Source organism: Anomaloglossus baeobatrachus, chromosome 5 (genome assembly GCF_048569485.1).
Source record: "Anomaloglossus baeobatrachus isolate aAnoBae1 chromosome 5, aAnoBae1.hap1, whole genome shotgun sequence".
Lineage (NCBI taxonomy): Eukaryota > Metazoa > Chordata > Amphibia > Anura > Aromobatidae > Anomaloglossus > Anomaloglossus baeobatrachus.
In genome coordinates, this window is record NC_134357.1 from 469,532,767 (window position 1) to 469,551,309 (window position 18,543).

General features: G+C 50.1%; 1 protein-coding gene across 10 annotated transcripts in view; it reads right to left on the reverse strand.

The window, feature by feature from the left end:
- Positions 1–18,543, reverse strand: part of ZMYND8 (zinc finger MYND-type containing 8) — a 163,713-nt gene that overhangs the window by 36,720 nt on the left and 108,450 nt on the right. For 9 of the 10 annotated variants that reach the window (XM_075350625.1, XM_075350623.1, XM_075350621.1 and 6 more), the window contains 6 exons: positions 10,914–11,395; positions 10,496–10,636; positions 9,128–9,280; positions 8,533–9,042; positions 7,278–7,655; positions 6,336–6,520 (listed from right to left, as the gene is read on the reverse strand). In XM_075350625.1, coding sequence (XP_075206740.1) covers positions 6,336–6,520; positions 7,278–7,655; positions 8,533–9,042; positions 9,128–9,280; positions 10,496–10,636; positions 10,914–11,395 — 1,849 coding nt within the window. The remainder of the gene's footprint in view (positions 1–6,335; positions 6,521–7,277; positions 7,656–8,532; positions 9,043–9,127; positions 9,281–10,495; positions 10,637–10,913; positions 11,396–18,543) is intronic. The other variant, XM_075350629.1, reaches the window with a different exon arrangement.

Consider the following 18,543-nt stretch of genomic DNA (forward strand, 5'->3'; position numbering starts at 1 on the left):
GTAAGGAGATATCCTGATTGAGATGAAAAGGAGATACCACCTTAGGGAGAAATTCCGGGACCGGACGCAGAACCACCTTATCCTGGTGAAACACCAGGAAGGGGGCTTTGCCACCTTCTGCGAAAGACGTGATAACGAGACATCCCGCAGCGGCTCGAAAGGTGGTTTCTGAAGAGCCGTTAGCACTCTGTTAAGATCCCAGGGTTCTAGCGGACGCTTGTAAGGTGGGACTATGTGGCAAACTCCCTGCAGGAACGTGCGGACCTGCGGAAGCCTGGCCAGGCGCTTTTGAAAAAATACGGAGAGCGCCGATACTTGGCCCTTGAGAGAGCAGAGTGACAACCCCTTGTCCATTCCGGATTGAAGGAATGAAAGAAAAGTGGGTAAGGCAAACGGCCATGGAGAAAAACCGTTAGCAGAGCACCAGGATAGGAAGATTTGCCAAGACCTGTAATAGATCTTGGCGGACGTTGGCTTCCGGGCCTGTCTCATGGTGGCAATAACATCCTGAGATAACCCTGAAGACGCCAGGACTCAATGGCCACACAGTCAGGTTAAGGGCCACAGAATGGAAAAATGGGCCTTGAGACAGCAAGTCTGGGCGGTCTGGAAGCGCCCACGGTTGACCCACCGTGAGATGCCACAGATCCGGGTACCACGACCGCCTCGGCCAGTCTGGAGCGACGAGAATGGTGCGACGGCAGTCGGACCTGATCTTGCGTAACACTCTGGGCAGCATCGCCAGAGGAGGGAACACATAAGGCAGTCGAAACTGCGACCAATCCTGAACTAACGCGTCCGCCGCCAGAGCTCTGTGATCCTGAGACCGTGCCATGAATGCCGGGACTTTGTTGTTGTGCCGTGATGCCATGAGATCGACGTCCGGCGTTCCCCAGCAGCGACAGATCTCTCGAAACACTTCTGGGTGCAGAGACCATTCCCCCGCATCCATGCCCTGACGACTGAGAAAATCTGCTTCCCAGTTTTCTACGCCCGGGATGTGAACTGCGGAGATGGTGGAGGCTGAGGCTTCCACCCACTGCAGAATCCGCCGGACTTTCTGGAAGGCTTGACGACTGCGAGTGCCGCCTTGGTGGTTGATGTATGCGACGGGAGTGGCGTTGTCCGACTGGATGCGGATCTGCCTGCCCTCCAGCCACCGATGAAAAGCCAATAAGGCCAAAAACACTGCCCTTATCTCCAGAACGTTGATCTGAAGGGAAGACTCTGTCGGAGTCCAGGTTCCCTGAGCCCTGTGGTGGAGAAAAACCGCTCCCCACCCTGAAAGGCTCGCGTCCGTGGTGACCACAGCCCAGGTTGGGGGTAGGAAGGATTTTCCCTGCGATAGAGAATTGGGAAGGACCCACCACTGAAGTGACGTCTTGGTTGCAAGGGAAAGAGACGTTCCTGTCGAGGGAAGCCGACCTCTTGTCCCATTTGCGGAGAATGTCCCATTGGAGTGGCCGTAGATGGAATTGCGCGAACGGCACTGCCTCCATCGCTGCCACCATTTTCCCCAGGAAGTGCATGAGGCGCCTTAAGGGGTGTGACTGACTCCGAAGAAGTGATTGCACCCCTGCCTGCAGAGAAATCTGTTTGTCCCGCGGTAGCTTGACTACCGCTGACTGTGTATGAAACTCCATCCCGAGGTAAGTCAGTGATTGGGTCGGTGTCAACTTGGATTTCGGAAAGTTGATGATCCACCCGAACTGCTGGAGAGTCGTCAGAGCAACGGTAAGGCTGTGTTGACACGCCACCCGAGAAGGGGCCCTGACTAGGAGATCGTCTAAGTAGGGGATCACCGAGTGGCCCTGAGAGTGCAGGACCGCCACGACGGATGCCATGACTTTGGTGAAAACCCGTGGGGCTGTCGCCAGGCCGAAAGGCAATGCCACGAACTGAAGGTGCTCGTCCCCGATGGCGAAACGCAAGAAGCGTTGATGTTCGGGTGCGATTGGCACGTGGAGCTAAGCATCCTTGATGTCGATCGATGCTAGGAAGTCTCCTTGTGACATCGAGGCGATGACGGAGCGGAGGGATTCCATCCGAAACCGTCTGGTTCTCACATGTCTGTTGAGCAGCTTGAGGTCCAAAACGGGACGGAATGATCCGTCCTTTTTTTGGCACCACGAACAAGTTGGAGTAAAAGCCGCGACCACGTTCCTGAAGGGGAACGGGGGTCACAACTCCTTCTGTCTTCAGAGCGTCCACCGCCTGAAAAAGTGCGTCGGCCTGAGCGGGGGGCGGAGAGGTTCTGAAGAACCGAGCCGCAGGACGAGAGCTGAACTCTATCCTGTAACCGTGAGACAGAATGTCTCTCACCCATCGGTCTTGAACATGTGGCCACCAGGCGTCGCCAAAGCGGGAGAGCCTGCCACCGACCGAGGATGCGGCTAGGGGATGCCGAGAGTCATGAGGAGGCCGCTTTTGAGGCAGTGCCTCCTGCAGCCTTTTGGGGGCGTGACTTGGACCGCCACGCATAGGAGTTCCTCTGGCCCTTCTCCGGCCTGCTGGACGAAGAGGATTGGGGCTTGGCGGAGGGACGAAAGGACCGAAACCTCGATTGTATTTTTCGTTGTTGAGGTCTCTTAGGTTTGGACTGGGGTAAGGAGGAGTCCTTTCCCTTGGATTCCTTAATAATCTCATCCAATCGTTCGCCAAACAAGCGTTCGCCAGAAAATGGCAAACCGGTTAAGAACCTCTTGGAGGCAGAGTCTGCCTTCCATTCGCGCAGCCACATGGCGCTGCGGACTGCCACAGAGTTAGCGGATGCCACAGCTGTACGGCTAGCAGAGTCTAGGACTGCGTTCATGGCGTAGGAAGAAAAAGCTGACGCTTGAGAAGTCAAAGACGCAACTTGCGGAGCAGAATTACGTGTGACAGCATTAATCTCAGACAGACAAGCTGAGATAGCTTGGAGTGCCCACACGGCTGCAAAGGCCGGGGCAAAAGACGCGCCCGTGGCTTCATAGATGGACTTCACCAGGAGCTCTATCTGCCTGTCAGTGGCATCCTTTAGCGATGAGCCATCTGCGACCGATACCACAGATCTAGCCGCCAATCTAGAGACTGGAGGGTCCACCTTGGGACATTGAGCCCAACCCTTAACAACTTCAGAGGGGAAGGGGTAACGCGTGTCAGTGAGGCGCTTAGTAAAGCGCTTGTCCGGAACCGCTCTGGGCTTCTGGACAGCGTCTCTGAAGTTAGAGTGATCGAAAAACGCACTACGTGTACGTTTGGGGAACCGAAACTGGTGTTTCTCCTGCTGAGACGCCGACTCCTCTACAGGAGGAGGCGGGGGAGAGAGATCCAACACCTGGTTGATGGACGAGATAAGATCATTCACTAAGGCGTCCCCCTCAGGTGTATCAAGATTAAGGGCGACGTCAGGGTCAGAGCCCTGAGCTGCGACGTCCGCCTCGTCCTCCAGAGAGTCCTCAAGCTGGGAACCCGAGCAGCGTGAAGAAGTCGGGGAAGATTCCCAGCGAGCCTGCTTAGCCGGTCTAGGACTGTGGTCCGGGCCGGAGTCCTCCACGTGGGACCCAGGGCCCAACCTGGGAGCGCGCTGCGGCGCGGACCGAGAGGGACCTGGAGGCGACGATCCAACAGGGGCCGGGGCCTGTGTAAGGACCGGTCTGGACTGCAAAGCTTCTAGCAGCTTGGCAGACCATTTGTCCATAGACTGAGCCATGGATTGTGAAAGTGACTGAGAGAGTTTCTCAGCAAAAGAGGCGAGCTCTGTCCCTGCCGCCTGGACAGGGGGAGCCGGGGGGTCTACCTGAGCCGAGGGGCCCACTAGTGACTGAGGCTCCGGCTGCGCAAGCGAAACAGGGGTCGAGCATTGCTCACAGTGAGGGTAGGTGGAACCCGCAGGTAACATAGCCCCACAAGAGGTACAGGCCGCAAAAAAACCCTGTGCCTTAGCAGCCTTGCTCCTTGTGGACGACATGCTGTTGTCTCCTAGGAGAATGATCACTGAGGGTATATGGGCAAAAAAGGGTATACAGCCCGACCGAACAGAAATATATATATATAAATATGTATCTATTCCGGCACCCTAGGGGGGACCAGCACCGGGTGACCGGTGTGGCTTACCGACCGCTAACAAGCGGCGTGTGTGTGTCCTCCAGATTCCCGGCCTTAGGTCCCAATGAGCTGCAGAGCTGTTCCTGAGAATCCTCCACCGGCAGAACGCTCAAAAAATGGCTGCCGGAGCTCTCAGGGGAGGAGTGGAGCCGTGGGCGGCGCCAGGAAAGTGCGGGAATCTAGGGTCCCCACAGTGATCAGTGAGGGGGGAGGAAACATGCAGGATGCTCCGGCCCTCACATCCGACGTCAGGTCGGCAGTCCCGCCCTTACCCCTGACTGGCAGGCCCGGGGGGGCGGGATTTTTGCGACTAGGCCGCGATGAAGCCGGGGACTAAATTTGAGACCGCGCCCGACAAGCAGGCGCGGTGGGCGCGGAAGTCCGCCGGACTTCTCAATTCAGCAGCTGCCGCAGTGTCCGAGAAGAAGGTGCGCCTGCACAGTCCCCAATGGGGACACAGAGTACCTTAGAGTTGCAGGGCCCGGTCCCTGAGGTTGAATAGACTCCGGTCCGGCAGATTCCCACAGGGGCTGCGGAGGGAGCACGGTCCCAGTAAATGGATGACCGCTCAGGATCCCACTTCTCCCAGAGCCGCTAAGGGATGGTGAAGGAGACGGCATGAGGCTCCGGCCTTTGTACCCGCAATGGGTACCTCAACCTTAACAACACCGCCGACGTAATGGGGTGAGAAGGGAACATGCCGGGGGCCCCGTGGGGGCCCTCTTTTCTTCCAACCGACATAACTAATATGAGAATGCATGAGTGGATGTGTGCCTCCTTCCACACAAAGCATAAAACTGAGGAGCCCGTGATCCACGGGAGGGTGTATAGGCAGAGGGGACGGGTTAAACTTTTTAAAGTGTAATACTTTGTGTGGCCTCCGGAGGCAGAAGCTATACACCCCAATTGTCTGGGTCTCCCAATGGAGCGACAAAGAAATAACGGTTTTAGTGAGAATAAGAAGAAGGAGGAGTGGAGGACGGATGTATGTGTGGAGGCTCAGGTCCACTGCAAGGGCCTGAGGTGGTCTTAGTTGGCGCATAAGGAGTGGTCGCCAGGGAGTCGAGTAACAGGAACTCCAGGCATCAAGGCACGGCTGGGTACAGAGCCCTAGGCCAGGTGGAAGTTTCAGGCCCAACTGGCAAGTCTGCAGGTGACGGGGACTTTCACAGTTCATCATGACCAGAGTGTTCGGGACACAGTGGCAGAGAAGGAAGCAGAGAGTAACACAAAGGTCTGGCCCCGCATCGGTTCACGCCACCTGTCATACGGGCCAGCAGCAGCAGGAGAGAGACAGAATCAGGGAGAGACCCCAAACAGCTTCACGCCATGGGGACCCCGAATTACGAGGTGCCAGAAACAGAGCCAACGGAACCACAGCACTGGACGAAAGGAACCTGGGACCCCTGCAACCAGCACCAGGCTGCATCTTACCACCTGTGTGAGTAAAGAACTGGTTAACCTTCAGTCCCTGTGTGGTCTCCATTACTGCTGCATTCCTGCATCATGAACTAACATACTACAACCACCAACATCCTCCCCCTGGGGCAACGCTCTACTTGCGGAGAGTGATAACATCCAGGCTGCCCTATACCATCAGCCTCAGTGGTGAGATATTGTGCAGTTGTGACTTCTACACATTAACACATACCGCAAGTGGCGTCACAGACATTAAAAACTATATCACCTGCAAATATAACCTCTTTTACAAGCGTCCCCTGGGGTCATGGAATTGGGAATGGGAATGGGCACTGGCCACCACTGACAGACTCTGAGAACCGGACGCCCGGGTCTGATCAGCTCCCCTGCATGCCCTGGGACGCGGCACTTACAAATACAAAAGGTAAAAAGCTCACCAAACACTCAATGTGTGTATGTGGCCTAAAAGGGATAAGTATCACATTATTATTATATGCCAGGCATGGGCAATTAACTTTCCCAAGGGGTCACACGGAAGGCCATGACACATGAACACGTGGCCATATATGGCCGTGTGACTCTTCCCTTAAGCTAAAACTTCTAGCCTCATCAGACCCTGAAATGAAGGCTTGAAAGGATATTTTCAGCAAGAAGAAGCTACTACATATCCACATGACAGATGGGGACGATGCTGACTGTTGTGACCCCACTGATCGCCACAGTGGAGGACTCATGGTCCCCATTTGGCAGTGGCACATTCTCGATTTATTCTCTATAGGGGTGGAGGAGATAGAGGGGTCTAGCTCTGTATTATAAGGGACATTACTTACCTTGCTGGTGTATTTGGCAATGTCAGCAGCGACATCAGCTGAGGCAGTAGCGATGGGCAGATCACTGGTGACTGATGTGGTCAGTGACTGTCCCGGACTGGTCACCATTGCAAGTGGGGGGGCGCTGGTCACCAGAGTTATGGTGGAGGTGGATGTAGCTTGAGTGACTTCTTTTTGTTGTACCGCTAAAGATAAAAAAAAAAATTGCAAAATGAAGGATTTATTGTTTGTGCATCAGCTCCGCTAAGGTGCTCTGGCAATTGGCTTATGAGGTGCTGACAAAGGGGTTGTCCAGTGGGTAAAGTATAGGTGTAAACCATAGATGTCTACTTTCTGTTCAAATCTGGACATATAGGAAATGTCACCCAGTCAATTACTGACTGAGGAGGGTCTTCTCTGTGGCCAGTGATTATTTGTGGGCCATTTCGTGACATGGGACTATGGAGTGAAGATTAGAAAGGAGGCCGGTACTTTTATTATCCAATTCTGTGTCATTATAGAATTTACCTGCCAGACAACCCCTTTAAATAATGTATGAGGGAAATTGTATTATATAGTCATACAACATTATTTCTTACACAAGCATCATTTTTAAATAATTATGTTGCATCTCTGGGGTGAAATCTAGTTCTCCGTTGCTGCCTCTATGCCTGGATAGCAGGAGCAGGGTATTTGATTTATCCAGTGCCTTAATGCAAATAATGATCAAAATACATCTAAACATCCACAGCTTTACGTGCAATGTTTTGTAAACCTTACGGAGAAATATTAGTATGACGAATCAGAGGAGATGCCCACACCGGTCTTCTCCTGCTTGTTAGATGGAAGGTGAGGAATGTACAGGAGATGATGCCGAATGGGATCCTCAGACTGAGGTGAATGAGACACTGGTCCTGAGGACTGGGCCAGTGACATGACAGGGATGTGATCAGCATGCAATACCTTTCACAGCCTGCCGTGTCTGGTATCTCGTCCCTTGTGGAGACTGTGACGGCGCAGGCGTGCTCGGCTGCTGCTGTTGTTGCTGCTGTTGCTGTTGCCTCTGAACTTTCTGCATGTGCCATTTCTGGGATGAGGTCTGAAACTTACTGGAAGAATTCCACACCACTCTCTGCACAGTGGGAACCGTCTCCTTGGGGAGCAGGGGTCTCTGCTTCTTCACTGGGCTGCCGGTTGCCGCTGTCGGAGTGCTCGCAGCTGATGCGGAACTTGTAGTCACCGTTACCCCGACTGCCGGAGCAGCCTGGGATGCAGAGCGGGTCATGATAGGAGTCTCGGCTGCTGGTTGGCTGCTGGCATTGGATACGGCTGGCGATTTTACTGCACATGAACCAGTGAGAGAATATATCATTGGTAACGTACACAACACAATGTACAGATTAGTAAAAAGTATACTTTACCTAGATTATTGCAACCTCCTGCTCTGTGGCCTCCTTTCTAACAGTCTCGCACCCTTACAATCTATTCTAAACTATGCTGCCCAGCTAATCCACCTGTCCCCCAGCTACACCCCGGCCTCTGCTCTCTGCCAGTCCCTTTACTGGCTTCCCATTGCCCAACGATTCCAGTTCAAAACACTAACAATGACCTACAAAGCCATCCACAAACTGTCTCCTCCCTACATCTGTGACCCAGTCTCCCAGTACCTAACTGCACATATCCTTCGATCCTCACAAGATCTCCCTCTCTACTTCCATCTCATCTCCTCTTCCCACCATCGCATCCAAGATTTCTTCCGTGCCTCCCCCATACTCTGGAATGCTCTGCCACAACATATCAGACTCTTGCCTCCCTTGACAAGCTTCAAAAAGGAACCTGAAGACCCACCTCTTCCGACAAGCCTACAACCTGCCGTAACCCTCAGTCTGATATAACGCCACACATCTAGCTCTACCCTCAGCTACTGTATCCTCACCTATCTCCTTGTAGACTGAGCCCTCGCGGGCAGGGTCCTCTATTCTCCTGTGCCTTGTATTGTTTATGATTATTGTACTTGTCCCTATTATGTATACCCCTTTCACATGTAAAGCACCATGGAATAAATGGTGCTATAATAATTATAAATAATAATAATAATAATAATAAAAAAAATACATGCACAGTTGTCCTCTAATAAAGATATTTTTATACATTTTTTTCTTTTTTTAAAGAAGAAAAAAAAAACAACAAAAAAAACAAAACACATTATCAGACATACTTTCTGGGTGTTTTGCTGCCATAACTTTAGCATCCTTTTTGGCTTTACGTCCTTCTCGTCCCGAGTGATCTTCACCCAAGTCAATGACTAGTTCGCTCTCGGAGTCGGAATCCAGTCCAAGGTGTACAGTGGGGGAATCCCTCTCATCCTTCCCCTTTAGTTTTTCTTTTGCGGAGTGCGGGAGGGATTTACTCTTGTCAGGAACATCCTTCTCCGCTGGAGGCGCCGGCTTCTCCTTCCCCGCAGCATCCGTTTTATCCAACGCCGCCGTTGCACTCTTGGATTCTTCTTTCACTTCCGCTAGGATTGAAGGCTTGGATTTTTTCTTTATGGAAGGCGGCGAGATTTCCTTTTCTTTCACACTTTCTTTGTCTTCATCATCGTGTTCATTCTTTGATTTCAACTCCTCGTCACTCCCGTATTCACTATCACTAGAATCGGTCTTCTCCGACTCTTCCGAGTCGCTGTGCTCCACTGTGGCGTAGGCGTCATCGGGAATCTCATTAATTCCTGGATTGAGGCAGATTAATAAATTAGCTGTGTAAATGCAGTAAATCTGGCACATAACTTCAGCCATCGGTGCACAATAACACACCTAATTTGGCTTTGCAGCTCTCGATAGTTTTGTCCAGGTTGAGCTGGAAGCGGCTTCGGATCTGTCTCTTGGGAGAGATGAGCGAGGTGGCCGGTGACTGCTGAAGCACCGACTCACTCAGCTCCTTCAAGTCCATTTCTGCTTTACTGCGATCTTTTTTATAAAAGGAAAAAAAAAGAAACTCAATAAAAATATAGGATTATGTTGGATTGGTTCAACAGAACAGTAAACAAACATGAATACAGTAAAATCTCTTAAATCCAGAGCCAAACTAACAAGTAAAAAGTTATCCAGATTATTGGACAAAGACAGGACTTGTGCAGGTGAGAAAAAAAAAAAACTGAAAATTTCATTGATCTAGTATCTGGTAAATCGATTTTCTTTGCTTCCTGAAATATTTGGATCCCACTGATGCCAGATAAGAAATATTTACTCTCCTCTCAGCTAACACCTGCACAAACTTTGATGTATTTAAAGGGAACCTGACAAAGTGTTTGGAGTGTTTTATCAGCCTCCTGCTGTCATCTGTAACGATGTGCAGGAGGAGAAGAGGGGCAACTTGTTCTCCTCCTCCCTGTTCTTTCAGCACACACTGGTTAATCAATGCCACGGGGAGCATAATGCCAGTGAAGTGCAGAGGTGAATGACCATACTGCCGGACTAGTCCTGGGACAGAAGCACTGGGATTAAAGGGAACTAGTTTGTGCTGCCTAAGTTGCGGGTGGCCTGAATCAGTTCTTGGTTGCACAACCTATACTTTGAAGATCCTGCTGGGGATTACAGCCAGAGATGAAACTAGTCTGACTCAGACCAATTCTGCTGCGAGAAATAATTGACAGGTCTTGCCCTATATACACAGGAGAGAGAAACCGGTCAATCACCTAGAGCAATATTAGGAAGAGTTTGCTGGACAAGTGTCTTCTCTACGGTCCCCGGTTGGATCTTCAAAGTATACGTTATCTGAATTGTTCTAATGTACCTGGTTGCAATTGTGCACCAAGACTGTGATTCCTGTAGTTTGAGCAGCATGACTCAGATGATGCGTTCCCTTTATAGTTTAATTTTTCAGCAAAAACTAAAACTCATTCATAAGAGGCTGATTCTGCACTCCTAACACTTTATAACAAAGAATGTAGCCATGGTTTGTATATCCAAGCTTATGGCTGTCGGACCTTAACTTTCAGTTTATTCTGTATGTTTATGTGCAGCATTTCATCATACTTCGGAAATAATCCACTGTGTAGATTTTAAAGGGGCTGTCCACACTTTTACATTCATGACCTATACTTTAAAGTAATCAGTATAAAAGTGGGGGACAATCCCATTCACTGTATTACTCAGAAAGCGGCCTCCTTATCAGTCACTGACCGAGGTTTAGGTTGAGGATGCTGCCCGTGCTTGTGTTTCTCTCCGTCTTACATGTTATTGGCGTAGAGGATTGTGGAGAGAAAGGCTTAGGACTGCCCGATATGCTTCCGCCATGTCCTGTCTTTATCGATACAGGAGAAGCTGTAAAAAGAGATGCATATAAATTTAACAAAGTCCAGTATTTTCATATAATGGTGTTGTACAAATGACTTTTTCTGGCTGATAACAGAACAGTAAACAGCATTTATCAGTTCCACTTTTATTTAATGAAAAATGTCACCTACCCTACAGGCAGCTTGTGCCCTTCTTAGTCAGCTGATAACAGTGAACACATCATCCCATCTAGAATTCCAACCACTGTAAAATACGTGCAGACTACAGTCATGGAGGAGAGGGTGGATGTAGGCTCCTCACTCACCTGTGCTCTTATCTATGAAGTCCATGGACTCTTCACTTGCACTATAGTGACTGGACATGGTTTTCTTCTCAGCGTCTGGCTCTACATCAGAGCCGGTGTGCACGGAGGAGTTTGTGCTCATGGGGGAGCGTGGCATGTCTGTTAAGGAAATCCGTCGCCCTCCACCGCTGTGTAATATGGGTTTGCTCATGAGAATCTTCGGTGATGCCGTCATGTCAAAATTCAGTTTGATCTTTTCTTGTTTTTCTGTCTTAGCAGAGCCAGCGCTTGGATTGGTAGTGTCGAGCAGCATTTGGTATTGGTTGTTGGGTGTGTAAGGTGTCCGGAAGGGAGCGTAGTTAAAGACGCCAAACCTTTTACGAATGTTTTCCACATATACCTCCATCTCCTGCATGGCGCTGTTGAAGATGCTCTTTGTCTTTTTTACAGAAAATGGGATTTCTTTTGACATGAGGTAGCAATTGTTCATCGGAACCCAGGCCCTGGAAGAAAGTGACAGAACAGCAACAGATAAGCCATTGTGACTGCCGCCGCTCATCCTCTCCTGCAGCAGCTCGGGTAACTACTGTAAGTTGTGACCTGGGTGGAAGTATTTGAACACACAGTGGCAGTGTTGACCTGAGAATAGGGTTCACGAAAGAGATAGATAGGTGTGTGTGTGTGTGTGTGTGTGTGTGTGTGTGTGTGTGTGTGTGTGTATGTATGTATGTATGTATGTATGTATGTATGTATGTATGTATGTATGTATGTATGTAATACATACATACATATATACAGTTAGGTCCAGAAATATTTGGACAGTGACACAATTGTCGCGAGTTGGGCTCTGCATGCCACCACATTGGATTTGAAATGAAACCTCTACAACAGAATTCAAGTGCAGATTGTAACGTTTAATTTGAAGGTTTGAACAAAAATATCTGATAGAAATTGTAGGAATTGTACACATTTCTTTACAAACACTCCACATTTTAGGAGGTCAAAAGTAATTGGACAAATAAACCAAACCCAAACAAAATATTTTTATTTTCAATATTTTGTTGCGAATCCTTTGGAGGCAATCACTGCCTTAAGTCTGGAACCCATGGACATCACCAAACGCTGGGTTTCCTCCTTCTTAATGCTTTGCCAGGCCTTTACAGCCGCAGCCTTCAGGTCTTGCTTGTTTGTGGGTCTTTCCGTCTTAAGTCTGGATTTGAGCAAGTGAAATGCATGCTCAATTGGGTTAAGATCTGGTGATTGACTTGGCCATTGCAGAATTTTCCACTTTTTTGCACTCATGAACTCCTGGGTAGCTTTGGCTGTATGCTTGGGGTCATTGTCCATCTGTACTATGAAGCGCCGTCCGATCAACTTTGCGACATTTGGCTGAATCTGGGCTGAAAGTATATCCCGGTACACTTCAGAATTCATCCGGCTACTCTTGTCTGCTGTTATGTCATCAATAAACACAAGTGACCCAGTGCCATTGAAAGCCATGCATGCCCATGCCATCACGTTGCCTCCACCATGTTTTACAGAGGATGTGGTGTGCCTTGGATCATGTGCCGTTCCCTTTCTTCTCCAAATTTTTTTCTTCCCATCATTCTGGTACAGGTTGATCTTGGTCTCATCTGTCCATAGAATACTTTTCCAGAACTGAGCTGGCTTCATGAGGTGTTTTTCAGCAAATTTAACTCTGGCCTGACTATTTTTGGAATTGATGAATGGTTTGCATCTAGATGTGAACCCTTTGTATTTACTTTCATGGAGTCTTCTCTTTACTGTTGACTTAGAGACAGATACACCTACTTCACTGAGAGTGTTCTGGACTTCAGTTGATGTTGTGAACGGGTTCTTCTTCACCAAAGAAAGTATGCGGCGATCATCCACCACTGTTGTCATCCGTGGACGCCCAGGCTTTTTTGAGTTCCCAAGCTCACCAATCAATTCCTTTTTTCCCAGAATGTACCCGACTGTTGATTTTGCTACTCCAAGCATGTCTGCTATCTCTCTGATGGATTTTTTCTTTTTTTTCAGCCTCAGGATGTTCTGCTTCACCTCAATTGAGAGTTCCTTAGACCGCATGTTGTCTGGTCACAGAAACAGCTTCCAAATGCAAAACCACACACCTGTAATCAACCCCAGACCTTTTAACTACTTCATTGATTACAGGTTAACGAGGGAGACACCTTCAGAGTTAACTGCAGCCCTTAGAGTCCCTTGTCCAATTACTTTTGGACCCTTGAAAAAGAGGAGGCTATGCATTACAGAGCTATGATTCCTAAACCCTTTTTCCGATTTGGATGTGAAAACTCTCATATTGCAGCTGGGAGTGTGCACTTTCAGCCCATATTATATATATAATTGTATTTCTGAACATGTTTTTGTAAACAGCTAAAATAACAAAACTTGTGTCACTGTCCAAATATTTCTGGACCTAACTGTATATACTAGCTGTACTACCCGGCTTCACCTGGGTTAATAACTGCTGTTAACAAAATAGAATGTATTAACAAAAATGTATTCTGCACACAAAAACCACAAAACAAATAGATGGAAATGCAATTATTAAATTGTTGCCTATATTAACCAATCAGAGCTCAGATTAATTAACTGTAGCAAAATAGAAGCTAAGCTGTGATTGGTTGCTATTGGCAGCCTGGTAAATCTCCAGGCAACAGAAAGCCCTCCCCCTGACAGTATATATTAGCTCACACATACACATATAGACAGGTCATGTGACTGACAGCTGCCGTATTTCCTATGTGGTACATTTGTTGTTCTTGTAGTTTGGCTTCTTATTAATCAGATTTTTATTTTTGAAGGATAATACCAGACTTGTGTGTTTAGGGCGATTATGTGGTGAGGTTTTTGTATGTGTGGTGAGATGTGTGCTGAGGGTGGTATATGTGTTCAAGTACGTGGTAGTGTATGGCGCATTTTGTGTGTGTGTTCATATCCCAGAGTGTGAGTATCCCATGTCGGGGCCCAACCTTAGCAACTGTACGGTATATACTCTTTGGCGCCATCACTCTCCTTCTTTAAGTCCCCCTTGTTCACATCTGGCAGCTGTCAATTTGCCCCCAACACTTTTCGTTTCACTTTTTCCCCATTATGTAGATGGGGGCAAAATTGATTGGTAAATTGGAAAGCGCGGGGTTAAAATTTCGCCTCACCACATAGCACCTGACGCTGCCCGGGATAGTAACTGTCTCTCTGTCTGTCTCTCTCCCTCTGTCTGTCTGTCTCTCTCCCTCTGTCTGTCACTTTCCCTCTCTTTCCCTGTCAGTCTGTCTCTTTGTCTGTGTCTGTCTCTTCATGTCTGTCTCTTACCCTGTCTATGTCTGTTTCTTACTCTGTCTGTGTCTGACTCTTTCCCTGTCTGTGTCTCTCTTTCCCTGGCTGCATTGTGACACGCCAACATTCCATATAAGGGCGTGGCTGCGCATTCTTCTGAAGTTCTGGCTGCACTGTGGCTCCCAGCTCCATTCGCTTTAATGGAGGCAGGTTTTTTGGCAAATAATTGTAAAGCGCGGGGTTAAAATTTCCCCTCGAAACATAGCCTATGACACTCTCGGGGTCCATACGTGTGAGTGTGCAAAATTTTGTGGCTATAGCTGCGACGGTGCAGATGCCAATCCCGGACATACACACACACACACACACAGCTTTATATATTAGACTAGCTGTACTACTGTATTCACAAAAATTTATTTTGCACACAAAAACCACAAAACAAATAGATATAAATGTAATTATTAAAAGGCAAAACCAAAGCTAATAGAAGCATTTCACAACATATATTTCAACACCACAGATATTCCACACAGATTTAACATCCTATGACCTCACACATACTGAGAATGTCCTTTGTTGCCTATATTAACCAATCAGAGCTCAGATTAATTAACTGTAGCAAAATAGAAGCTAAGCTGTGATTGGTTGCTATTGGCAGCCTGATAAATCTCCAGGCAACAGAAAGCCCTCCCCCTGACAGTATATATTAGCTCACACATACACATATAGACAGGTCATGTGACTGACAGCTGCCGTATTTGCTATATGGTACATTTGTTGTTCTTGTAGTTTGGCTGCTTATTAATCAGATTTTTATTTTTGAAGGATAATACCAGACTTGTGTGTGTTTAGGGCGATTATGTGGCGAGGTTGGTGTATGTGTGGTGAGATATGTGCTGAGGGTGGTATATGTGTTCAAGCACGTGATAGTGTGTGGCGCATTTTGCGTGTGTGTTCATATCCCCGAGTGTGGCGAGTATCCCATGTCGGGCCCCACCTTAGCAACTGTATGGTATATACTCTTTGGCGCCATTGCTCTCATTCTTTAAGTCAATTTGCCCCCAACACTTTTCGTTTCACTTTTTTCCCATTATGTAGATAGGGGCAAAATTGATTGGTAAATTGGAACGCGCGGGGTTAAAATTTTGTCTCACAACATAGCACCCGGCGCTGCCCGGGATAGTAACTGTCTCTCTGTTTCTCTCCCATTCTCTGTCTGTCTCCCCCTCTGTATATATCTCTGTCTCTCTATCTTTGTCTGTTTGTCTCTTTCCCTGTCTATCTATCTCTTTCCCTGTCTGTCTATCTATCTTCGTCAATTTCCCTGTCTGTCTCTTTGTCTGTGTCTGTCTCTTTGTCTGTGTCTGTCTCTTTGTGTCTGCCTCTTTCCCTGTCTGTGTCTGTCTCTTTCCCTGGCTGCATTGTGACACGCCAACATTCCATATAAGGGCATGGCTGCGCATTCTTCTGAAGTTCTGGCTGCACTGTGGCTCCCAGCTCCATTTGCTTTCATGAAGGCAGGTTTTTTGGCGAATAACTGTAAAGCGCGGGGTTAAAATTTGCCCTCGAAACATAGCCTATGACGCTCTCGGGGTCCAGAAGTGTGAGTGTGCAAAATGTTGTGGCTGTAGCTGCGACGGTGCGGATGCCAATCCCGGACATACATACATACATACATACATACATACATACACACATTCAGCTTCATATATTAGAGATATATAATATATATATATACTAGAAGGTGGCCCGATTCTACGCATCGGGTATTCTAGAATTTACGTATTGTGTAGTTCATGTATGATTTTTGTTTATATATATATATATATGTTGTTGTGTGTAGTTACCAAGTGTTTGTGTAGGGCGCTGTACATGTTCTGGGTGTTGTCTGGGTGTGACGGGGGGTGAGAGCGGTGTTGTATGTGTGTTGCGTGTGTTGCGTTGTTTGTGGAGCGCTGTGTGTCTGTAGCGTTGTGTGTGTGTGTGTGTGTGTTGCGCGGTTTGTGTGTGTGTGGTGTGTTTTGGGGGGAGGTATGTTTTGTGCAATGTGTGTGTTGTGCGGTATGTGCGTATATTTGTGTGTGCCGCGGTGTTTGTGTGTTGGGTGTTGTGTGTGTGCAGCGTTGTCTGTGTGTGTGGGTGTCTGTGTAGGGCAGTTGTTTGTGGTTCCCAGTGGGTGTGTGTGGTGTGATGTGCAGTGCGCGCGCGCGCGTGTGTGTGTGTTGGGGGGAGGTGTGCACTTCCCATCGTGCTCCATCCCCCATGCTGCGCACCCCCCATCGTGCTCCATCTCCCATGCTGCGCACTCCCCATCGTGCTCCATCCGCCATGCTGCGCACTCCCAAACGTGCTCCATCCGCCATGCTGCGCACTCCCAAACGTGCTCCATCCGCCATGCTGCGCACTCCCAAACGTGCTCCATCCGCCATGCTGCGCACTCCCAAACGTGCTCCATCCGCCATGCTGCGCACTCCCAAACGTGCTCCATCCGCCATGCTGCGCACTCCCAAACGTGCTCCATCCGCCATGCTGCGCACTCCCAAACGTGCTCCATCCGCCATGCTGCGCACTCCCAAACGTGCTCCATCCGCCATGCTGCGCACTCCCAAACGTGCTCCATCCGCCATGCTGCGCACTCCCAAACGTGCTCCATCCGCCATGCTGCGCACTCCCAAACGTGCTCCATCCGCCATGCTGCGCACTCCCAAACGTGCTCCATCCGCCATGCTGCGCACTCCCAAACGTGCTCCATCCGCCATGCTGCGCACTCCCAAACGTGCTCCATCCGCCATGCTGCGCACTCCCAAACGTGCTCCATCCGCCATGCTGCGCACTCCCAAACGTGCTCCATCCGCCATGCTGCGCACTCCCAAACGTGCTCCATCCGCCATGCTGCGCACTCCCAAACGTGCTCCATCCGCCATGCTGCGCACTCCCAAACGTGCTCCATCCGCCATGCTGCGCACTCCCAAACGTGCTCCATCCGCCATGCTGCGCACTCCCAAACGTGCTCCATCCGCCATGCTGCGCACTCCCAAACGTGCTCCATCCGCCATGCTGCGCACTCCCAAACGTGCTCCATCCGCCATGCTGCGCACTCCCAAACGTGCTCCATCCGCCATGCTGCGCACTCCCAAACGTGCTCCATCCGCCATGCTGCGCACTCCCAAACGTGCTCCATCCGCCATGCTGCGCACTCCCAAACGTGCTCCATCCGCCATGCTGCGCACTCCCAAACGTGCTCCATCCGCCATGCTGCGCACTCCCAAACGTGCTCCATCCCCCATGCTGCGCACTCCCAAACGTGCTCCATCCCCCATGCTGCGCACCCCCCATCGTGCTGCATCCCCCATGCTGCACCAGCATCAGCCTCTCTACCCGCAGCATCAGCCTCTCTACCCGCAGCATCAGCCTCTCTACCCGCAGCATCAGCCTCTCTACCCCCAGCATCAGCCTCTCTACCCCCAGCATCAGCCTCTCTCCTCCCAGCATCAGCCTCTCTCCTCCCAGCATCAGCCTCTCTCCTCCCAGCATCAGCCTCTCTCCTCCCAGCATCAGCCTCTCTCCTCCCAGCATCAGCCTCTCTCCTCCCAGCATCAGCCTCTCTCCTCCCAGCATCAGCCTCTCTCCTCCCAGCATCAGCCTCTCTCCTCCCAGCATCAGCCTCTCTCCTCCCAGCATCAGCCTCTCTCCTCCCAGCATCAGCCTCTCTGTCCCCAGCATCAGCCTCTCTGTCCCCAGCATCAGCCTCTCTGTCCCCAGCATCAGCCTCTCTGTCCCCAGCCTCAGCCTCTCTCCTCCCAGCCTCAGCCTCTCTCCTCCCAGCCTCAGCCTCTCTCCTCCCAGCCTCAGCCTCCCCCAGCCTCAGCCTCCCCCAGCATCAGCCTCCCCCAGCATCAGCCTCCCCCAGCATCAGCCTCTCTCCTCCCAGCATCAGCCTCTCTCTTCCCAGCATCAGCCTCTCTCTTCCCAGCATCAGCCTCTCTCTTCCCAGCATCAGCCTCTCTCTTCCCAGCATCAGCCTCTCTCCTCCCAGCCTACCCCAGCCTCAGCCTCCCCCAGCATCAGCCTCTCTCCTCCCAGCATCAGCCTCTCTCCTCCCAGCCTACCCCAGCCTCAGCCTCCCCCAGCATCAGCCTCTCTCCTCCCAGCATCAGCCTTTTCGGTCCCCAGCATCAGCCTCTCTCCTCCCAGCCTACCGCAGCCTCAGCCTCCCCCAGCATCAGCCTCTCTTCTCTCAGCCTCCCCATCCCAGCCTTCCCCAGGATCAGCCTCTCTCCTCCCAGCCTCCTCCAGCACGCCGTGCTCCTCTGCCGACACTGACAGATCAGAGCGCATACACACACACACA